At 51.4% G+C, this 23,335-nt stretch overlaps 4 protein-coding genes and 2 pseudogenes across 4 annotated transcripts; 4 read left to right on the forward strand and 2 right to left on the reverse strand.

The window, feature by feature from the left end:
• Positions 1-741: 741 nt before the first annotated feature.
• Positions 742-1,228, forward strand: SAPIO_CDS2673 (uncharacterized protein; the record flags this gene model as incomplete). Its single annotated transcript, XM_016785634.1, has 2 exons — positions 742-775; positions 867-1,228. 2 exons carry the CDS (start codon positions 742-744, stop codon positions 1,226-1,228), a joined length of 396 nt encoding a protein of 131 aa, XP_016645010.1.
• Positions 1,229-1,789: 561 nt separating this feature from the next.
• On the reverse strand, positions 1,790-2,494 carry SAPIO_CDS2674 (annotated as a pseudogene; the record flags this gene model as incomplete).
• A 5,326-nt stretch (positions 2,495-7,820) lies between these two features.
• On the forward strand, positions 7,821-9,791 carry SAPIO_CDS2675 (annotated as a pseudogene; the record flags this gene model as incomplete).
• A 1,638-nt stretch (positions 9,792-11,429) lies between these two features.
• SAPIO_CDS2676 (uncharacterized protein) lies at positions 11,430-11,977 on the reverse strand (the record flags this gene model as incomplete). Its single annotated transcript, XM_016785635.1, has 2 exons — positions 11,430-11,730; positions 11,808-11,977. The coding sequence occupies 2 exons, from the start codon at positions 11,975-11,977 to the stop codon at positions 11,430-11,432; spliced, it is 471 nt and encodes a 156-aa protein (XP_016645011.1).
• A 3,383-nt stretch (positions 11,978-15,360) lies between these two features.
• SAPIO_CDS2677 (uncharacterized protein) lies at positions 15,361-16,359 on the forward strand (the record flags this gene model as incomplete). Its single annotated transcript, XM_016785636.1, has 3 exons — positions 15,361-15,441; positions 15,701-15,957; positions 16,113-16,359. 3 exons carry the CDS (start codon positions 15,361-15,363, stop codon positions 16,357-16,359), a joined length of 585 nt encoding a protein of 194 aa, XP_016645012.1.
• Positions 16,360-19,881: 3,522 nt separating this feature from the next.
• SAPIO_CDS2678 (uncharacterized protein) lies at positions 19,882-23,027 on the forward strand (the record flags this gene model as incomplete). The annotated part of the gene is made up of 8 exons (XM_016785637.1): positions 19,882-19,913; positions 20,079-20,101; positions 20,181-20,219; positions 20,295-20,400; positions 20,483-20,616; positions 20,717-20,833; positions 20,906-22,856; positions 22,928-23,027. The coding sequence occupies 8 exons, from the start codon at positions 19,882-19,884 to the stop codon at positions 23,025-23,027; spliced, it is 2,502 nt and encodes an 833-aa protein (XP_016645013.1).
• Between the last annotated feature and the right edge of the window lie 308 nt (positions 23,028-23,335).

The following is a 23,335-nucleotide window of genomic DNA, read 5'->3' on the forward strand; positions in this document are numbered from 1 at the left end:
TGCTTGTTTCCCATTTCGTCGCGTGGTTGCTTGGACGTGCATGTTGCCTGATCCACAATGCATTTTCTCTATTGGCAGCTGATGGCGGTCGTTTCCGCCTGTCTCAGTCGCACAGCCTCAGCTTATATTTTGAGCAATCTAGCACGTGACTACCGGGTGAGCTGGAGATACCTGGACACGACTTCTTTAAATGTCTTATTAAGCGAGTTATAACGCAGGTACCGGGTCGAGTTCAAGCTTCAGTGGGCTCATTCAGCCCAATCACAGTGCACTACCGCACTGGCAGTGCATTTATCCTGGTCGCTTGAGGTGCCCAGCCAACCATAGTGCGACAATTCGCACGTGTGTACTTACGGAGTACAGCGTACAGTGTCAACTCTTAAGCCTTTCTCACAGTGGGGGGAGAACTTCTGGAGATCTCCAAATCGACGTCAATTGAAACTCAAGTTGTTCTTCCTGCCCATTTTCACATTTTTTCCCTCTTCTTTCGCCTTTAGCTCTTGGAACCTCGACCTTGCCGGTGCAATTGAGTCCGTCTATAATTATCAGATAAGCTCTACTCGGTTCAACTGACTTTTGTCCATCGATAATTTCGAACCCGATACTAGGCCTCAGTCCTTGAGCTTTCCAGTTCTGATCAGCCTTGTTATTATCACCTGGTTCCGCATCGTTGCCAAGACTCGAATTGCGATCCACCTACTTCGTACAGTTCATAGCTATACGCCTTCATCAACTACAACAATGTCCAGCCAGCCTCTTCTCCAGACGTCCCAGGGTAAGTCCGCTCAAAGAGAGGAAAGCTCCTCTACAAGAGTTACAGAAACATCATGTAACTGACCTTTTTTTTCTTCCACCCCGTCTTCCAGGCAAGCGCATCGCCCTCCCCACCCGAGTCGAGCCCAAGGTCTTCTTCGCCAACGAGCGTACCTTCCTCTCATGGCTCAACTTCACCGTCGTCCTCGGAGCTCTCTCCCTGGGTATGCTCAACTTCGGTGACCGACCCGCCTTCATCTCGGCCTTCTTCTTCACCGGCGTCTCCGTCTTCACCTTGCTCTACGCGCTGGTGACGTACCACTGGCGAGCCAAGTCGATCCGGCTGCGCGGCCAGGCCGGCTTCGACGACAGGTTCGGTCCTACGATATTGGCTATTATGCTGCTGTTGGCGGTTGTCGTCAACTTTGTCCTAAGGATAGTCTATTCCGCCAAGGACCATTCTACCCCTCGTTAAAGAGTGTGGTGTTAGGAAAACCGGGGAAGCATCTGCGGTGGAGGTTGTCCGGAATGGAACATTTTTGGCTGAGATCGGCTGAGACGCAATGCCGAAATGTCTGAGTTGATTGGCTCGGAGGGTAAGAGAATGCTGTGTTGGCCTCGTCGATCTGTGCTTGAAACAGAGCCTCTCGGTTGAGTCTCGGGGGGAGAGGGTTGTGGGCGTTGGAACGGGACCGAAAATGGGAGGATGTCGCGTGGCTAGGGCATATGGGTGCGGTGTTATCCAAGGTTGTAAAATTGCATATTTCATTGTGAATTGGGTCATTTTTGTATAATCTCGGTATAGTCATATCGGCGAGACATGATTCCACCCCAGCTGGTGTCTTTGCCCCGCCGACCTTGGGTACGTCAAAACACATTCTGTCTGTTTGGGAAATGCCGGGGTATTGGTATTACAAGAGGGCTTTTCTCAAGGCTCCCTCGGTGGATTCGGTCCGGGTTGTTGGGTGTTGGATGATCGATGTTGGATGCAGCGTAGAAGTAGTCAGTTCGCCCGCAATGGCCTTATTATCAACCCTCACTCGCGTATCTGCTCTGTGACGCCCGTCTTGCTCTTGAGCTCCGGGACAGGAACGGTAGAAATAAAAATGGCAAGGGATTTCGTCTTTCGCGACGCACGTATCGGATTCGCAGCTCGGTCGTAAATCTCCAACTTCTCGAACCCATCATCGCTCTCCTCATCCCCTTCCTCGACGCTCTCCACAGCCTTGTCTCCAATCACCGTCTCTTCAATGACGGACCGGTCCTCAGGTTTCGGCGGCACTTCGAAAAAGTGGTTGTACTGGTAGACGGGCTTTCCCTCCTTGGCCAATATCCCCTTTGCTGTCTCCGTAATCGTAATCATCTTGCATACCTCGGGTGGTCGAGCGTGGACGAGCGCAAGAGGTACCAGCTTGTTCTCTGTAGGTTCCGAAGTCTTTGAGCTTCCTTGGAGGTGTTCGACGACTCTCGTGACTCGATTGCGGATCTTGGTAGACGACAACACGGACGCAACGACGACATCGTACTTGGCCTTCAGTTCGGCGAGGGTCGCCTCGTGGAACTCGCACAGAGGGATCGAATTCGGGTGCGCTTCCGAACTGGCGTCTTTTGTCGCTGCTTTTGCGGCGTGGGTATTCCCGGATTTCTTGCCCGCGGTTGGCGGCTGTTTCCTCCTCTTGGATCCTGGCGCCTGGTTCGCAACGCTTGTCGAACCCTTCCTCTTCGAAGACTGGGTATCCATTTTGCTCGATGCTGGATCGAGGGACTCTGGTCAATTGACGGCGATATACCGCGTCTCAAGGATCTGGATGTTAAATTTCTATAAGCAGCCGTGTTGAGCGCATGATGATTAGGGTGTTCGAGGAGGATAATAAGAGTCTCGTTGTCGTCTTCGATGAACGAATTTTTGCAGAGAAGATCGGAGGCACCTTTCCCGAAGCGTGGGTAAGAATCTTTGGTTTTAGCTTGGAAACTTGAGCTTATCGATAAGACGCAACGGCGTGGTCAGCAACTGCAACCCCCACACTCCAACACAGGGACCTACCAAGCACATGGGAACTATTTTTGGCTTCGTGATGCAACGATTGAGCAAGGCTTTGGATGTGGGCAATGGACCCTTGTATGAAGTAGGATATGCTTTGTGCCGGTACATGGATGGAACTACCGATGGGTTGGGTTTCCTGGATGCGGCGTTGATCTCAACATCGTAGACCCTGGAAAGTATCATGTCCGGTGTAGATGCATCTGCCCATCGCTTCTGCGTTGAGGATCACCCGGGCATCATATAGAATACGTACATGGAGAGTCGCTGGGAGGATGGCCAGTCCTGAGGTATCGATCTCTTCTTTCTCGCCATCATGGAGAGCTTCTAGCCGTTTACACCTATCAAATGTCTTGGGCTCAAAATATAACAGCTTTATATATCGCCTTCTCGAAGCTAGATCGCCTACTATCTAAGTTTACCAACTAACACGGACTCTTTGCTGGAAGATGACCCTAGTCCCCGTCTCTAACATGACGGGCTAGTGACAAGCTCTATTTTTAAAACAATAGCAGACTCTTGCTAAATCCGTTCCGTTCTCGCGGGGATGATGCGCTATGCGAGAGGGCCACGCCCGAGTGCAGTGCATATCGATCTGTCGTATCATATCACCCGAGGAAGTTTCAGAATTGGGCCACAAGATTTATCATCATGCCTTTTCCCGCGCTGAGGGACGTGGACGTTCAGGGCGCCACACGAGAACCTCCAAACCGTCCACGCCACGGCAGGATGAAGAAAATATCGAGGCGCGGAAACTTTGTTAATATCAAGTAAACAACAGAGACCAGAGAATCTCGTCATAGACATTGTCAATATGAAATCCCTCTCTCTAATCGAATCCTTCAGCCGAGAGCACGGTTTCAGACAGCGGCCCTCAGACTGAGAGCACTTTGGAGAAACCCATATGATTGGCCGAATGTTTCATGCCCATGGTTTCTGTCACAGGCCACGGACCACGGACCACAAACCCGTGGTTCATGTACCCTGTTGTACTTTTGTACTTGTCGCTTTTAGTTTTAGATGCGATATTTTGGTAATGTTGCCGAATCTGAAGGATGGTCAGTGCGCTGTTTCCGGATGGAACCAGGCTCTGCCGTGATTGGGTGCGAATCCCAAAATCGCAAAGGAGGATCAGAGAGCTCTTGCTACGGCGGGGCCGCAAAGATTGGCTTAATATTAACAACATGCTCGAATAAACTTGCGCTCGGAGGAAGCTGGCCTCTGTGCGCCCCAGTGGAGTCAAGGGAACAGATCGGGCCATCAAGTTCCCCGCAGTTGATCGAAGGTCGGACTAGAAACTTTCAGGCATCATTCACCTCGAGGATTGGAATGCTGCCAGATTGGACCTTTCGACAATCTCGATGCAATGCAGTGAGCCGGATTATGTAATTTCTTGCCTTGAAGTTAGAGGTCAAACGGCGGGATTCAATGTTCAGATGGTGCAGTCGCCTCTTCAGGCCTCACAGGCTGCAGGGCTCATGCAGCTGCTTCGATCAATTTTCGTTCCGGAATGCGATCGCAGGGGTCCGCCCTTGACGGTGACCCCAGCTAGCGTCACGATAATTGGGGATCTCCTATTGAGTGCAGGGGGGGCTTTCCCAAAAATGGAAACCTGTTAGGGAGTTACCCATCAAGCATTTTGGGTGCTCATGAAGGTGTTGATGCCTGCTAAAGTTGGCTCGCCGTACTGGATCCTCGTGGTTGCAGGCCTTTTTGAAGCCACCAACAAACGGCACAATTGAGATCATGAACCTTCTTGTGATGTAGTGTACTTCCCCTCCTCGAGCTCTGGTTCGCCTCAGTCCTTTTGCGATCTCGAATGGTGTGGGGGGAGGCCGCCCTAGTGGATGCACTAGTGGCGGTAGTGGATATCATGAATGAGCCTTGCCCTCCGAGTTCCTTCGCTTGATCCTCGAGATGGAGGCTGCCAATTTTGGAGGGCGCTGGGTATTTCGCTAACATGTCGAGACCTTGGGGGACTCGGAGGGTAGGAGGCAGAAGCGCATGACGCCGACGTTGAAACAAACGAAGCTGGGAGGGTGTGCCACAATCTGGGAAAGCCGTTGGATGATAACAAATTCGCTATTGTTTGGCGAGGGTGAGGCTGCTTGGCGTTCGCGAAGGCATGTCTCGGCAGCTAGTTGCGGCTCAAGAATCGAGTATCAAGGGATCGCTGCTTTTGAAGGGCAACACTGAACTTTATTAGGGGGTCCCTCCTCTTGCCGACTCTTTACGTCGTACTTCGTTCTGGTACGACTTCGTCCGCTACTTCGTATCTTGGTCCACCAGAGCTTGTTCATACCTAGCCGACTCAAGCATTAGTGGGTCTAGTTGATACCTGGCCTGGATCTGGGGCGTTCAGAATGCGCCTGCCCAGCCAAACCAAGCTTAGCCAAGGACAACGTGCAGGTGCAACATCAGGTTTAAATTGCCGAATGGAGACGGCCCTTCCCCCCCGGATTTCGCAGGTTGAAGCGACGAGACCTTGGTCTATCACTCACAAAGAAAAGGCGGAAGGATGGAAATTTTGTGATAGGCTGCGATTGTTGAGTGAGCGATTACTACCTCTGATAACTGAGAATCCAGAGGACGCCCGTAGAGGGTTGATTATGACTCTATGAGTAAGTGCACCCGCAGTGAGCTTTCAATTCAGTTCAAGATCGTCGAGCGTACCCTGTAACAGGTTTGGTGGAGATCTAACCTTAGTTCGAGGGGGTTGAAGTTTTTAGTGGCAGGCTTAGTGGGTGAAGGTAAATTGTGTTGATCGATCAAATGTACCCTTCGATGGATGTCACTGGTTCTCGTTGATAAGGGATCAAATACTTCGTACGTACGAAGTAAATATTCAAATCCCGTTTCCAGGGACTATTCATTCATGCCTGCAGCTCTTAGTGAACTGTCTCGAAGGGGGGAATCCTGGAGAGAAACAATAATAACCCAAGAGCTCTCGGCGACAAGCCCAGCCTGGCGATCCATTTCTGATGGTGCGCAATCATTTAGTGTAATACAAGATCAAATGCGGAGTTTTCACCGGATGACGCCTTCGCAGCTCAGAAAAATGGGGCGAACAACGAGCATCGAACCTACGTACGCAGTATAGTGTCTACTCCACTGAGAGCCATCCTCTGAAGGGCGATGATGCTTGACATTAGCTGAGTATCGAAGTAGGACCAGCTCACTTGCAAAAGTTACCTCTGCGCAACTCCACTGCACTGTACCATTCTTATCGCCTATAGGGCACTCGTTCCGCATTTTCCAGGATCCTACCTCGTATCGGCGGCGAACAGTCGGATCATGGAATATGCTCCTCCCCTATAAAACTGGAGCCTGACGAAGCCAGCGAGGCTCGATCAATCCGATAAGAAGCGGTGCCATCCGCGAAACCACGCCAGCGGAGGAAATGGTCAGAGCTCATATGACACCACACTTTGAACTTACCTCAGTACGAAGGAAGTACCATCACTAACAACGAGCACTAGGAAACGGGACCGATGGGAGAATTGGTGGACGCTATTATAAGTACCTTTCCGCATCCTTCGTACTTGGAAAGCCTACGCGTACAAAGCCGACAACACCGCGACAGGCAACAGTGGTCCGGCACATGGTAAGATTTTACAAAGTAAGTTTCTGAACTGTCGCACTCGGAAATATCGAGTGCGGAGACGGGTGGTCTAGGACAAGCTGCAGAAAACGAAAGGAAAAGGGCAAAAAATAGAACCCAAAAATAAAAATCGTCAATCAAAAAATGCAGCGATCATTTCTTGCGCCAGGCTCCTGGCGCTCACTCTGTTCTTCATTTTCGGATGCTGTCTTTAATCTCCCCCGTCTCTCATATCTGGTCAACACTTTCCTTTTTGCTCATTGTCAGATCAAGTCACCCCTTTGGGTTGGTGATCTGACCAATCAGCGCCAAGGAACCGGAGCCCACCCCTAAGCTTTGCGTTTCCTGTACTGTACAAACACGTGCTCGCTCGGTACTGTATTCAAAGTATCATTTCTTACGACGCAGAGCTGTAGTGGTACACACGTCGCAGCGGTGCTTCCTCGTGTTTAGTACAGTACCGCGACGGAGTACAAAAGGTACTGTCACGCCGTCAGCTTATAAACGTACCCCGTAACGCCACCCCACCCTCCTCCCCCGGTACCCATACCACCCATGCCACCAACCCTTGCTCCTTCCATCCCTTTCCTCGTTTCCTCGTCCCCCCTTCCAAAACTCAGCTCATACACTTCGCTGTCCGAGGCTTTTTCCCTTCCATCAAATTTCCCTTTCCCTTCATTGTTTCCCTTCCCCCAGATGACCTTTTTTTTCCTCACTTCACATCCCCCAAAATCACCCCAAAACGGAGACATCACCAGCAGCGAAGCAGAGAAAAAGGGACTCTCCAACTGTCCGATTTTACTTCGCGCCTTCCTTAAAATAATTAATCGTTCCTTTTAATCGAGGCTTTCAGTAGTTCTTGATTTATTTTCTCCTCTTTTTCTTCATTTTCTTTTCTTTCTCTTGTTTTTCGCACAACGTCAGAAGCCCACGCGCATCGGTCGCAACGGCACTGTTTTTCACTTGTTTGTTTGCCCCCATTTCCGCCTCCCTCCGCCCCTTCCTTTCTACCCTTTGCCCCCTTTCCCTCCTTTCTCATCGCTGGCCTCTCGGGGGGTCGCAAAGAGAATTATTCGCCACATCCAACCGTTGCGATTGACCTTGTCGCACCGCCCCCCTCTTTTCCCCTCTCTTTTTGTTCTTTGTCTTTTTCACCAACCACAAACCTCGAGCTGGTAGCTTAGCTGCCGCGACTAGGCTGCAGCATTTGAAATAACTAATTCGCCATACTGACTTTGTGTTACGTCAGCCTCCGCACTTTTCGCATCGCGCGACTCCAGCACTCCACAGCAAGCTCCCTCGCCACCTTCCAGCACCCGGTTCCTGCATCCCTTCCACAGCAACATTTGTTTGTCGCGACTAGGCGCCCACAGTCGCTAAACTCTCTCTTTCTCTTTCCCAAAAATCGCCCATCAGAACGCGCAAATGTTTCGGTTCTGGGGAAGCGACTCGAGGGGAGGTGACCAGAGCGTGAAGATCGATCGACCCATGATTCACTCGTTTCCCACGCCGCAGCTGCATTCGATTAATCCGACGATAGCGACGTCCGGTCCGAGCGGCGCCTACGTGGCGCGACCGCCCCTGAAGAGGGAACGCGATGAGGCTTCTTTGAACAGTGCACCTGTCTCAAAACGTCCCAAGCAATCCGACCCCGAGCCTGAGCCCGAGGAGCAGCAGCCAAGTGTTCAAGCCCCGCCTCTCGATGACGACGCCAAAGTCAACTCGGCGCACGTTTCCGATGATCGCCTCGACCGAGCGCGCGACGCGATTCAGTTTCACTTCGGACTCGAGATCCTCTACAAGCATGACGAGCTGAGACTGATCGACCAGGAACTCGCCAAATGCCAGGTCGCCCTGGAGCAACTGCGCCGCTGCCACCTCATTCCTTACCCCATCAACTGCCCGACTCCGGATCAGATGGTGGAGATTTGCAGCGGAAAGGGTCCTGCTCTTCGGAAACGTGGCAAAGAGGTTCCCCGATGGGCGCCCCCCTTTGGTGTTGTTGACGGACCCTATGCCAGGCACTACTCGAAATGGCTCATTCCCGATCCCATGTTCGACGGCATGCTGCCCGAGTGGCAAAATCCTTACGAAATGCGCAGCTCGAGGGCGGCGACGGTCGAAGGAAGGACTACCCGAAACAGCGCCGGAGACACGTCTCTTGCTGGGAAGCAGCGACCCGTCCGTGGTACTGCAGGCCAGAAGCTTCAGTCGCTCACGAGCGGATACCCGACTCCCAAGGACAAGAATAGTCCCTGCGTTCTCAAGCGCCAATCCGACGGCAAAACGGTCAAGCTTGTCTGCCTCGACTGTCATAGGGAGAACTTTCTCAGCATCCAGGGCTTCATCAACCATTGTCGCATTGCGCATAGGAGGGATTTCAAGAGCCATGAGGAAGCCGCCATCCACAGCGGCCATCCCATCGAGGTGCCTACGGTCGCCAAAACCCCCGTTGCGCCGAAGCGAGTCATTGAGGCTCCACCGAAGCCATCTGCGCCGCCCGCCGTTACGACTACTGCTGTCCCGCCTCCGCCCACGGGTCTCGTCCATCCTTACGCACAGTCGGAAGTGTCAAGACAGGAAGCTTTCTCGAACCTTCAGCGTCGCATCCAGGAGTCTCTCCGGCTGTACCAGCAGGGAAAGCACCCTAGTGCGTCGGAAATCCCTACTGCTTCTCCTGCTCCTGGTGCTGCCAAGAACGCGACTTCGTCCTCTTCTGGATCCTTGATCCCTTCGTCTGACACGCCCTACCTCTCTCGTCTGATGAAGGCGAAGCAGTTCAGTGGCGATCTTCAGAAGCTCGTTACCGAAGCCAAGGCTGACATTGACGAGGATGACCTATGTTCGCCCGGCTATGACATGGATGAGAGCGAGACACCTTCAGTTGCCAGCCCACCTTCGGCCCCTCCCGTCTTACGCATGCCCGCCGGTCACCACGCAGCTACTACACGACCCGTTAGTAAGACTGGACCTTCCTCTGTCCTCCCCCTCGCGGCGCCTACATCTAGGAAACCAGGTCAGACGAAAGTTGTCATCATTAGAAACGATGATGATGATGATGACGAGGAGGCGGATGAGGACATGGAGTTGGATGCGAACATGAGCCCCAATCCTTCGGCTAGCAACAATGCTCCGTCTCTCGTTAGCGACGATGGCGAGTACGACGAGTCGGATGATGGCTCCTCGGAATCCGACGCCAGTGACAATATGGAGGCCGAGTCGCTTTCTGACGTTGCCGACATCGCTATGGACGATGACGCTCCCAGATCCTTGAGGCATCATGGCGAATCTGGCACCGGCGCCGCTGTCCGACTACGAAAGGAGAACAAGAAGGCGGTGACTCTTGTCAGTCCGATGAAGAACGCCGGAGACCGACGAGGTGCTCGCAATGTCTAGGCTACGAGGTTAGACAGAGCCTTGCGCCGAATGCCTTTTCTGAAGAGAGGGCCTCATCGCCGACTTTCTCCTGCTCGTTTCTTTCCTTCTTTTTTTTTTCACTTCAATTCGACTTTCTCACTTTGTTGGGCTGCTCGCCTTAGTCCTTTTTTGACAATACTCGGTTTTAGTTCATGATATATTATTAGCCCCAGACACTCTCAGCTCTTCTTTCCACCTCCAATGCTTAGGTTGCTTAGCCACACGATGGTCACAGCAACGATCCGGCATGTCGTGGTGGATTAGGCAATGACTTGGGGTTGTGTCTTGCTGCTGGGGTGGGGTGTGGGCTTTTCTTCTTCGTCTTCCTGCTTTCGAAAGTGCTTTTCTTTCTTGCATGGTGTTCCGGTTCAGGGGGGTTCTCAGCTTTATCTCTTTTATTCTTTTATAGTTTTTTAAAGCTTTTTTTCTTCTATGTCATCTATCCCACTCTTGTACAGGAGCAGCGGATTTTTTTTTTCTTAAGGTTGTCTGTTTTTCCTCTAAGCATGTCAATTGCTTCTTTCTGCTTTTCATTTCTTCTCTGGCTATGGGCTGGGTTTTCCAAGGTTGGGGGGAGTTGGTGCGGGAAAGGGAAATGCTTGAGATTGTGCAAAACAGCTGGGTCCCTCTCGGGATTAGGGAAGGGGGAGGATGGTTAAGGGATTCTGGAACTTTAGAAGGCTGCTTTTTTTCTGTCCTTGCTTCAATTTTTTTCTTTACGTTGCTTTGGAACTTGGGGGAGGGATCCTATGTCTGTTTTTATTGTCTGTCGACTTTCCCTTTCTCAATTCTCCTCTTCTTGTGTATGTTTTTTCCCCTAGTCGTTTTTTCCTTACAAAGAGCGAGAAAGAAGAAAGAACATAAAGACGAAGGGGGGAGGAGGGCCATGATGTGTATATATTATTTGGCCCGGCAGGAGACTCGAGCAAAAATCCGGAGCTGGGAACGGCTGGAATAAAAATGGGGCTCTTCGAGAAGAGATGAGCCGTATTTGCAAAGAAATGTGTTTACTGTCTGCTCTTGAATGTGATGTCTAGATTGGATTAATTGTTGAACTTGAAGCTGATTTAGACGGTATGTTTCAATGGTGATGTTGGTTGGATCAACCTAGTCTTGGTTCGTATTATTGCACTAAGAATTTGCTATACCTCCATCTCCAGCTAATCCTTTCTCTGGCCCGATGGTCCCATGATTAGAAAACATAAATTAATTTAGACGCCAGAGTTTAGCGATTGAGACTTCAAGCTATTGTTCAAGGGATTGCACTCTTTTCAAATGCTGTCTCTGAGGTCGTCAGGTTTGGCTTCAATCGGTCGAAACCTTCAGTTTGGGTTTCAGGGATGGTTATAAGCAAACAGAACATGAAACCACCAAAGAGATGCGTCGCGTAGCCCACAGCAACAACCAAACAAAACGAAGATGAAAAAATGCACTCAAGACAACATCGCATGATACCACGAGCATCAACACCAACAACTCAAGGATATTGTGTATATTCCAAGAAAAAAAAGGCGAATCAAAATGCTGATACCCATTAATTAAAAGATCCCAGCACTTTTCAACTCCCATCCCTCCACACTCTCTCTACCCGAACCTTCCCCCTTTTTTTTCCTCTCTTTACACAATAACAGCCATAACACCAGCAACAGCAAGCAAAACACCACCAGCATTCATAGCCAGCTCAGCAGCACCACCCTTGCTAGTCTCCGAAGCGGCCGCATCGCCAGTCGACGACTTATCGGAGCCCTGGGTGGGCGAGGCCTCGGGGGCGTCGGTGGAGTCGGCGGCAGAATTGCCGGTAGGGGTGGCGGCCTTCTGAGTGGCCTTGTTGCCGTAGAGGGAGGCGTTGCCGCAGTAGATGCTTACTTGGCCTTCGGCCTCGGTCTTGCGGGAGTCGCCAGGGCAGTTGTTGTAGCAGCTGTTTGTTTTGTTAATACGGAGATGGGGGGAAAAGAGAGAGAGAGAGAGAGAGAGAGAGAGAGAGAAGAAGCGTACGTGGAGATGGCCTGCTGAGCGGCACACTGGCAATCATAGTCGGTGGCACCGCAGGCCTTGAACTTGTTGCCCTCGGACTCGAGACAGGTCTGGACGATGACCTCGGCGGCGCATTCTTGTTGGGCCGAGACGGCGGCGGCGAGGAGGGCGAGGGGGAGGAAGAACTTCATTGTTGCGGTGGTGTGGTGGGTATTAAAAGGAAAGATTAAATATTAAAGAAGATTGTAATAACGAAAAATGCAAAATATTTACTTTTTTTTAATATCTTCAAAAAAAGATTGAAGGTTTTATTATGCTCAACGAGTGGAATGGTTGGAAAAGAGAGTTTTGGGGGGGAGGGAAAAAGGGAACAGACGAGGAGAATGAAGGGGACCCGGTTTGGTTTAATATCTGGACATGGGATGTGTGAGACCTTGTGCTGACCTTGGGAAAACACTACCTTGACCCTCGTAAACACCCCAGAGGTTGTGGCGGCCCGGACGTGGTGCGAGATTTGGGGATCCAGGCGGGGGGCTTGGTTAGCCGCACCTCCCCTGACGAGAAAAAGGAAAGAACATCAAATCAATGCAGGATTTCACCTGGATCTTGGCTAGGCCTGTGCTTGTCAGGCGAGTCGGTTTGGTTGTTCCTCTCATCTTCCTCTCATCCAAAATGATATGAGCCAGGGGGGGTGGGCTGGCAATTTTGATTCAGCTGCAAAGGGGAGTGATTATGGGGAGAAGTCCAGGAGCTAAAATGGGCATAGGCCTTTCCCCCCTGAAGATTGAGCTTGCATTTTGATACCAGGGTTCTTCAAATACCGCATCCATCCTTCAGAGTATTGATATCATTGATCAAACTCGTTGATGGTAGCCTCAGTGTTGACTGCTTCATATGAAGCACAAACGGCGAAGGTTTCCCGGTTCTGTTCTGGGGTACTCAAGGCGCGAGTTCACAAATCGCCTAGATGTTCCTGTGAGATTGGTACGCCAGGGTGGTTCGGCCCAGCGCAGCTCAGGCACCTCGACGGGGTTTACAGAGTCACTAAATCCAGGTACCCGCAGGCACCGTGGAAAAGCTCCGGATCAATCAAATCAACGGAGGATGCCGCTTCACTCGAACGCCTACTCAGTGCGAAGTACTTCGTAGTGTGTGTGCATTAGTGAATTAGTGAACAACCCTGCCTGTTTTTTGCCAGCTGTGGCGTCACAGGCCTAATTTCACAACCGCTGTTTCATCTTTTCGTAGCGATGGACGAAGGAGAGTCTCGACTCTCTCCTCATCGTCTTCGAACTCCTCATGTTTCCGCCCACCAGCAATATCAATATTTGCCCTCGATAGGCACCTGATCAAGGAAACACGACGTTGGGTCGATATTAAAGATACGAAGAGACGAACAGTTTATGCAGCTGTGGTCGCCAGAGCTCGTATTCCATCTGCTATGACAACCAGCCTAAAAGTGAATGGGTTGGGAGTTTGCAGTCCTTAGACTCTATTGGTACATCAATTGATGCATCCATATGCTGCATCGAGACAGTATGGGAAGACTGCACATGGATCACGCTCGGATTGAACTAATGTTTCCCCATGTGGTTTCCGCCCACTCTGGGGCCAATGCATGAAGGGCAAACCGGAACACGCGTAGGCATGCACCAACACAACGAGCTTCTGTATTCCCAGCAGACCAGGCGCGCCCACTTTTAGTGCCGAGCGACGAATCATTCTGGCGATCTGAAAAGCTTGTTGCATACACGGCCGTGACGGTCGGTATGGGCATTCAGAGACCAATGGAGTCTACGAAGCACGAAGCACAGATCTGGCGGATCCGGGGTCCGGAGTTTTAGACCGGAGCTCCAATTTCTGGATCCTTAAAAAGGTAACCTCAACTGTTTACGCTTTGCTTTTTTGTTTCTTGTTTCTTGCTCTCCTAAGATTCATCGTGTGCTTATGCGGCGGACTGGTTCATGTGTGTCTCAGGACCGAAGCTTGCATGCCAGAGTACTTCATGCATGAAATTGGAGGCTCGGACGGCTGAAGAGGCTGGCTCTTCTCGTGTGATTTGTAAATACAGGCAATAAATGCCAAAGAGGTGGAAAGAAGAAGGGGTTGGCGGCCAGGGGGGGCATAACATTAGCCATGGTCCAGCTCCATCTCAATGTCTTCACCACGGTCCCCCCCTCCGCTGCGATACCCCAAGGACACGAAAGGGGATCTATGTCCACAAGGACCGCTCGATACTTGAGACGAGTTCACCTAGGGTCGAGACAACGTAAGAGAAAAAGGGCCTCGCACGTGGCAGAGGAGACTCGAATTGTCCTCCTCAACTGTTATATGTCTTTGTCGGTTTCAACGTCCCGCAGTATTTCCTGAGCATGGGACTTCTCCGAGCTTCGATCCCGATCACTGAATTCAGTTACCCCAGAGTGTTCGTATGAAAAGCATGATCTCAGAGTAACCAGGCTGTCTTTTGTCTTTGCCATAGAATGAGCTCACGCAAGCCCGAGGATGTTGGGGATTGGTTGACCAAGAACCATGATCATGATCAGCATAAGTTAGGTTACTCCTGACGGATCGTCTGCGAGGATGCAGCCATGATCCCCATATATTCACTCGCGACCCTTCCAGAAAACCCCTTGATCTAGGATGAGACTTCAGGAAGCCGAATAGCAAAGGACCTGTCTTTGGGCTTGGCATCTTGGCATACTAGAAGCTCAACTCATGCTCAACGGCCGACGGTTGTTCGAGCCAAGGCTGTCGGTTGAAACGAAGCGTCATCCAGCACGTAACGAGGTGAGATAGAAATCGTGCCTAGTGCAATTGGTGGAGCTCGGAACTCCGGCTTATTATTCTAGTAGGAAATACCAATGTCATCAATCTCATCAATATACCGAGGTTCTGCTGAATTATAGTGTCTCGACTGCCTGGGCCAAGTTGAAGGAAGGCAAGGCAGGAGGAGTCAGTCGACTTCCTTTTCTGAGCCCGCCTGCCGTAATCTGCTGGCTCCAGCTGGTACTCAACTGTCGACGTAATCCCGCAGAAAATCATTGGCGTGTCGCGCACAGACCACCTAGAGCAACCCGAGCAAGGCTGCGGTCGAAATATTTCGTGAGCTTCCTTTGTCCAGTTTCGACCACGACAAAACATCAACTTTCTTTATCCTGCCATCATTTTATTTCCTCGAGCCTGTCATCTTTGTGGATTATAGAGCAAGTAAGTGGCCCCATTCTATTCAGCAAGTTTATTCTCCATTCCTTCTTTCATTGATGCCCATTCCATTGGCTCCTCCCATTCCAGAAGCTCCGTGCTTGTCATTGACCTGATCATTGTCGCGTCAGGCAACCCCACCGTGATGAAATTATCTTTAGAGCTCTCATGCTGTGATTTCCCAAGTTGTTAACCAGCTTGACAGTCCTCAGTCCTCTACAGAATTCTATTCTTTTTTTCTTAACTCTTTCCTACCTACAAGTGTTCTACTAAAAGGTATGGTCTCTTGTCTTGGGCCTCCCTGCCTTGACTTCTAAAATCCCAACTGACTGGAGCTTTACAGAATCGATCCTTATCCCGAGACGCAACCATGTCGGAAGAAAACCAGAATAAAGACCCCATCCCTAGTGACACTGTTGTCACGACAGGAGAGGAGGGCCATGAAGAGGAGGTACGCTTTGTGTGTTATATGCGCTCTGTGTGATTTTTCGTGTTCCCTCAAAAATCCAAAAAAGAAAAAAGAAAAAGAACGAGGGCCTGTCAAATCCGCAAAAGTGCCAAACCAAAGAGCAACGACGGAAACGGCCTTGGGAATCTCTCCCTCTCTCTTTTTCTTCATCATTTCCGCAAAACACAAAAGGCAATAATGTTGCCGCTCCCGTCGAACACGTTTATACTGAAGCATTGCATTATGTTTTTTCTTGAAATAGGAGGAGATCTCAGCGATGAAGAAGCGCGTGGCGGAAATGGAAGAGGAGGCTGCGAAGCTTAGAGAGATGCAGGCTAGCCTCAACCAACAAGCCCACGAGACTTCGGAAAACAAGGAGGACGTCGACAACCGGAGTATCTTCGTCGGCAATGTCGATTACTCGGCATCTCCCGAGGAGATTCAGGCTCACTTCCAGAGCTGTGGGTCGATTAACCGCGTTACCATTCTGCTGGACAAGTTTACTGGCCAACCGAAGGGGTAAGTTTACGCACCACTTCACTCGTTCCTTTCCTGACACAATCCTCGGGTCCTGCCCCCTCCCTCCCGTCTATTTAATTGATTCCTTTCTTGTTTCTATCCGCGTGCCTTTATGCCCTTGCTTCTTGACTAACGAGACGTCATCTCCAACCTAGCTATGCGTACGTCGAGTTTACGGAACCGAGTCTGGTAGCCCAAGCCCTTGTCCTAAACGAGAGCGTCTTCAAGGGAAGGAACATCAAGGTCGTTCCCAAGCGGACCAACATACCCGGTATGGGCCGAGGCCGCGGCCGCGGTGGATTCCGCGGTGGACGTGGCTTTTTCGGCGGCCGGGGCTTCCCTCGAGGAGGCGGCTATCGTGGTGGCTACCGAGGCCGTGGAAGGGGGTTCACGCCCTATTAGGAACTGGACTCGTGGAGGAGATCTGATTAGAGGGACTGTGTTTGGAATGGCCTAGGGACTTTTTTCTTTTCTTTTCTGCGCTTTGGACAAGACTCGGGCATGCTTATCAAGGAGCAAAGGAAACGGGACGGTTTTCTTCTTCTTCTTTTTTTTGTCTTTTTTCCTTGTTTCTTTATTAACGGCGGCGTCGATTCTGGAACTTCTCTTTTTTTTTTTTTTTTTTTTTGAAACAATACTAGATTGACCGAAACGGCACGTTGTAGGTTTGGCAAAACCTGGGATCGTTTGTGTTTTTGGAACTTGTTCCTGTAAAAGCGCGGGAGAGAAAAGCGGCGGAGAAAGGGACACCCCAAAAGCTGGTGGGATTGGACAAGTAAGACGATGAGTGTAAGGGACTGGAAGCATGTATGGTTTCTCGCTTCATGTTTTCCTCTTTCTTTCTTGTAATTTTCCAAGATATTGCTACATTCTTTTTTCTTTTCCTCTTTTTTTTTTCTTTTCCATTTTCAAATGTAGTCTCAGCCAATATCCTCTGGGAAATACCAAAACCGTCATCCCGTCATCTAAGCCCCCAAAGAACGGGAGATCCCTCTCGTACTTCGTGTAGGGACATCTCGTGCTCCGCCTTCCAAGTACGTTCCATCTGTAAGTTTGAGGGACGGTCGGCAAGGTTGACTAGTTGCATCGGAAGCCCGGCTCTTTCGGGCTTACTTTCCTGTTGGTGATATACTCCTGCTATTGCAAGAAAACTTCCTAAATGGGATGAATGGGACAGCCGTGCTGGCGATGGGAGAGGATAGTCGCCAGCGGAACATGGCCGTAGCTTATGTATTACACCTTTTTCTTCGGTGTGCTGTTATCCCCCATGTGGAGGACCTTGAGCGTACGTCTCTTTCGGCCAAGACAATCCGGCCGGGGATAACATGCAGGTTTTCGGGCTAGAGAGACTGTCAAGCTTACATCCGGGGGTTACATAGTGATGTCGCAATATCGGAGAGCGTTTCGAGGCGCAGGGCGCAGTGGGAATGTTTATGGTCCTATCAAATTCATATTGGTCTCTTTGTTGGGGAGCAGGGTATTGCATAGCTGGTCACAGGAAAGGCGGAGAACATATCCGAGCGTGGGGCTGTGAGAGGACGGACGTGAGTCTTGGTGAAGACAGGTCCATGATGATGTCAATGGTGAGGGATGCCATGAGGATCTCTCCGTGAGATACCTAAGCAATGAGATCGCAACATGCTGCTTTCGTGGTCCAGTTTTTTCCCCCTTTACTTTTCCCCCCTTCTGATAGTCTCCCTCGAATCGGATCTGATGGATAGTTAGAATCGAGGCGGAGTGGGTTCTAGCTCTGTTCGTCTCCAGCGTTCTCCCCCCACAGTCGGGTCCTCCCAAGAGATAATGGAGTCCGGCCGGTTGGATAGGTATCGAGCTTGAGCCCGCCGATGCCTGCCGAGTAGCTGATGGCGGGCTAGCCTGCCAAGTCGATTTGATGTTGGTTGTTAAGCCTAGTAGCAGCAATTATTCACTGCTGAAAAATGGCTTGACTTGGTGGATTTTGGGGCCTCAAAGCCTCAAACTGAGGGAATTGGGTTATGACGCCAGAATGAGTTTGGGTGCTGGGTACATTGGTAAACGGTTCTGCATGCACTCTGGGCTTTGTACCAGTTACTTGGGCCAGAAATACCCCGCCGCTAAAACACGAGCCATCGAGGCGAATGCTTGGACTGATCAATGCTGGAGGTTGCTCTTGCCCTCTTGTCCGTTTATTAACACATTGACCAATGCAACTGGGACTTTAACTAGAGCTGGGACCTGGAATGGGCCCTGTTGCGCTCTGCCCTTCTTTGGGCATGAATAGGAAATGCTGCTCTCCATGTGTCATCGAGTCCATTTAGATCAAACTCGTTGACGTCCGAATCCATCTGGCTGTAACATTGACGGTCTGGAGGCCGCCTGTGACTCTGCGACTCTGAGACTTTGGCGGATCGTATGGAAGAGGAAGGTACTTTTGACTTCCGCCTATAATTGATACTCAAGCTGTTACGAGCGCAAGTAGCAAGTACGGGTACAGTGTAAGAGTGTGATGCATGGGCGAGGCATGCTTCATCGACACTGGTCAGACCGAGGGGTATTACGAAGTACGAAGTACCCCAGTACTACAATACGCTCTGTGAGGTACTCTACGTACACCACTTCATACACCACTTCGTACGCTACACTCCACTACTAAAGACCTGCTCAACTGCTCACGTACCGCGTACCCCACCCTCTGCGCCTTCCCTCGACCACTGATGGCAAAATCCTCAACGGCACCATTTCAAGAGCGATTGAATCGGTCGAAACCAGCCGAAGCTTTTCCCATCTTCCTCAAGAACCTCGGGGGGACCACTCTTCAGCCTTACTTCTACATCGCTGCAGGCTCGTCTCTTGCACCTCCATCGACGAAGCATCGAATCCACTCGACAGCCTTCCCCTACAGTATTGTAGCCCCCGACGACACCGCTACCAACGATCCCACTGTCCCCCGACTCCTCATTTCAAGGACACTTTGCTCGGGCTTGCCGCCCGCCACCGCCGCCCCTCCCCCTCCGATCTGGTTCTAATCGATTCTCGCTTTCTGCCGCCCGTTTCGAGGTCCCCCTCGATAATCCTAGAACGCAGACAACATCCACCGAGCTTGTTTTCCTTCTTTTTCACCTTGCAACGAGACATTTCCTCGCGTGGACTGCTATTATTGTCTTGGCCTGCTCCTAGACCTGTCAGACCCTCAAGTAAGCACTACACCACGCCGCATTCGAACGTACTTAGGACACCAACAACAACAACATCCTCCTTGCGTGCTTGAAATTCCTCACGCCCTCTCCTCCCCCTGCCTTGTCGTTCCACGACCCACTGCCCTCATCTCCCAAGTTCTCTCGCACTTGGAGCCTGTGCAAAGCACACGACCCCTAAACTGCCCCAAGTTGACTCAAGATTACTTGAGTCTGAGTGCTTGATGACAAAAAAATAAAGGTGTGGAGGCACTGGGCTATTACCTCACTACACCACTTTTTGCACAGCCTCTCTTCGTTTCTTTTGCAGTTGCATGGTTCAATGCTCCTTTCTAGCTTCCAACCCAACCCCACTGTCGTTGGTGCTCCGATACATTTGATTCTCTTCCTTGGATTGTTCACTGCCACAGCAATCGGAACCGTCCCCCTTCAACGAGTCTGGTGAACACGTAACTGACACGTGCACTACACCCTTTCCAGAAGCGATAGAAAGAGAGACATATTCGTCTTATCCATTTCGAGCAGCTGACCGTTCCTATCGAGTTTGTTTATGAGATTATCGGTCCTGGTCCTGCCTGCGACTTGCCTTCTTCGAATCCGAGACGAGTCGATCATTGTCCTGCGATAGACCGAAACCGGGAAACGATTCTCGAGTCTTTGGGCAATCTCGTGCCCCTCGGTTGTCCCCTTCATAGGCAGCACATCTCCCACAGGGCAATATATCCTTGTCGCTGGGGCTTTTCGCGATAAGATGTCGTCCCGTACGGATGCTGGTCTTTCCAGGTATGTTGTGGGCCGTGGATAGTACTAGACCGTTGATATTCATCACCATCTCTCCGATCCATTCGCCATCATCCAGGAATATTCTCCAGACTATATATCCCGTGTAGCCTTATATTTCATGCATAATACGACTTGCGTATGCTAACTGTTGTCCCTTGTTTCTAGCACTCCAAATCTCCGAGTAACGAGTACGACTTGATTCCCCCCGATATCGGTTAACGTATCTTTTGCGTGGAGCTGTGTGTGCCTTCTAACACCTCATTACAGTTATTGCCGCCGATGGTCTTGCGAAGCGAGATGTTTTCAGTACGCTTGACTCCTCGGAGCTGCCCTCTATGCCTGCGCTACTCACGTACGCATACTGACCTCGTGTCCGAATAGGATTCCCTGATCCCTTTGCTGTTGCGACCATTAATGGCGAACAGACCCATACAACGACCGTAGCCAAGCGAACGTTGAACCCATATTGGAACGAGAGCTTTGACTTGTATGGATTTCCCTTCTATAAGATTTCCCGTCCCCCCCGTGTACGCCCTACGTCAGTTCGTTTACTGACAGATTGCCATTAGCCGAGTCACCGAAGACAGCATTCTTGCTGTTCAGGTTTTCGATCAGCGCAAGTTCAAGAAGAAGGACCAAGGGTTTCTCGGTGTTATAAATGTCCGCATTGGAGATGTTATCGAGTTGGAGTTGGAGGCAGATGGTTCGCTCCCCCCGCCCTCCCCCCCCTTCTTCTGTTGTGCCGCGCTGGCACTTTCGATTTGCCATTAAACTATAAGCTAACTCGTAGACACCCTTCTCAGACCATATGCTTACCCGCGACCTAAAGAAATCAGCAGACAACTTAGTGGTTCATGGAAAGCTCATTGTAAACCTTTCGACGAACCTGGCGAGGCCGGCCCGTAATGGGGGCGGATCGGGTCCGTCAGCGTCAAGCAACTCTGCAGGTCCATCCAGCCTCGCACCACAAAACTCTAACCTATCATCTCTAGCCTCGTCGGATAATAGACCAACCTCGTCCTTGTCCGGCCCGAACGGTGTTGCTTCTACTGGATCCCAGGCTCAGCTTCCCATCCGACCGGCGAGCATCAATGCGACGGCAGGCCCTAGTCAGCAGCAGCCGCAGTCACAGCAGCAGCCTCCTGCTGCTACTGCACATGCACCTGTACCTGCATCTGCGGTAGCCTCGTCGTCATCGTCCAATTTCCCCGGACGCCAAGCATCATCGCAGCAGCAGCAACAACAGTCGCAGCAGCTCAGTCCCTTTGAAGACTCTCACGGGCCGTTGCCCGCCGGTTGGGAGCGTCGGGAAGACAACCTCGGCAGAACCTATTATATCGACCACAATAGGAGGACCACGAGCTGGAAACGTCCGTCGGCTAATGGCACCGTCGAGTCCAGAGTTGATCGTGAAGCGGCCACCCAAGTGGAGCGACAGCGACATCTGAACCGTACCCTTCCCGAAGATCGCACCGGCGCCAGCTCGCCCACTCTTTCGCAGGCGCAAACCCAGGTCCAGCAGCAATCGCCACCCCAACAACCCTCGAGTCCTTCGCAGATGGCAGTTGCGGGCGCCGCTACACAGCCCGGCACTGGAGAGCTTCCACCCGGCTGGGAGCAGCGCTTCACGCCCGAAGGCCGCCCCTACTTTGTCGACCACAACACTCGAACCACCACGTGGGTGGACCCCCGCCGACACCAGTACGTTCGCGTATACAGCCCTCACAACAATTCGAACGGCTTCCAGCAGCAGCCTGTCTCGCAATTGGGTCCCCTACCTAGCGGGTGGGAGATGCGTCTCACCAATACCGCCCGTGTCTACTTCGTCGACCACAACACCAAGACTACAACCTGGGACGACCCGAGGCTGCGGTCTTCTCTGGACCAGAACGTGCCGCAGTACAAGCGCGACTTTAGGAGGAAACTCATCTACTTTAGGTCGCAGCCCGCCATGCGCATCCTTTCTGGCCAGTGCCATATCAAGGTGAGGCGGTCTCACATCTTTGAGGATTCGTTTGCGGAGATTCAACGGCAATCTCCCACGGACCTCAAGAAGCGACTGATGATCAAGTTCGACGGAGAGGACGGTCTCGACTACGGTGGTCTTTCTCGAGAATTCTTCTTCCTGCTCTCGCACGAGATGTTCAACCCCTTCTACTGTCTCTTCGAGTACTCGGCGCACGACAACTACACTCTGCAGATTAATCCCCACTCGGGCATCAACCCCGAGCATCTCAACTACTTCAAGTTTATCGGTCGCGTTGTCGGTCTGGCTATCTACCACAGGCGCTTCCTCGATGCCTTCTTCATCGGCGCGCTGTACAAGATGATTCTCGGCAAGCCCGTCGTGCTGGCGGACATGGAGGGTGTCGACGCCGACTTCCACCGGTCGCTGCAGTGGATGCTGGACAACGACATCTCGGGCGGCGTGCTGGAGCAGACGTTCTCAACGGAGGACGAGCGGTTCGGCGTCGTGACGGAGGAGGACCTCAAGCCCAACGGCCGCAACATCGAGGTGACGAACGAGAACAAGAAGGAGTACGTCGACCTCATGGTCAAGTGGCGCATCGAGAAGCGCATCGCGGAGCAGTTCCAGGCGTTCAAAGAAGGCTTCCACGAGCTCATCCCGCAGGACCTCATCAACGTCTTCGACGAGCGCGAGCTCGAGCTCCTCATCGGCGGCATCGCCGAGATCGATGTCGACGACTGGAAGAAGCACACCGACTACCGCGGATACACCGAGACCGACGAGGTCATCCAGTTCTTCTGGCAGACCATCCGGTCGTGGGACGGCGAGCAAAAATCCCGCCTGCTCCAGTTCGCCACGGGTACCTCGCGTATTCCTGTCAACGGGTTCAAGGATCTGCAGGGGAGCGACGGGCCGAGGAGGTTTACGATTGAGAAGGCTGGTGATATTAATAACCTGCCCAAGGCGCATACATGGTAAGTTTATGGAGCCCCCCTCCCCCTTTTCTTCTTCTTCATACAACAACAATACTGACGCTCAGTCTTAGTTTCAATCGTCTTGATCTACCGCAGTACAAGTCGCTCGAGATGCTCCAGCAAAAACTCACCATTGCCGTCGAGGAGACTATGGGCTTCGGGCAGGAGTAAGTTAAGCAAAGGGCGGGAAACACAAGATAATAAGAGCTGGGCTCTTCTTCCGCCCGTGGTGGGTTTGGATGGAGTGGAGGTGTCCAGGTGGGTTTCTCTGAGTCTGTGTGATAAGGTTCTGTTTGTCGTTCCTGCGCTGCAAAGGGAAACAGTGTATTATCTTTGTTGTGGCAGAGAGGAGGAAGATCCCCCTTGCCAGTTCTCTCATCGCTGCTCTGTTTTCTTTTCTCATTTTTTCTCCTCTGTTTTCTCATTGGGGATGTGCCTAGAGAGGGAAGGGAAAGAAGAAGGAAGATACAAACTTAGCG

Source organism: Scedosporium apiospermum, assembly GCF_000732125.1.
Source record: "Scedosporium apiospermum strain IHEM 14462 chromosome Unknown SEQ_SAPIO_0086, whole genome shotgun sequence".
In the NCBI taxonomy this organism is placed as follows: domain Eukaryota; kingdom Fungi; phylum Ascomycota; class Sordariomycetes; order Microascales; family Microascaceae; genus Scedosporium; species Scedosporium apiospermum.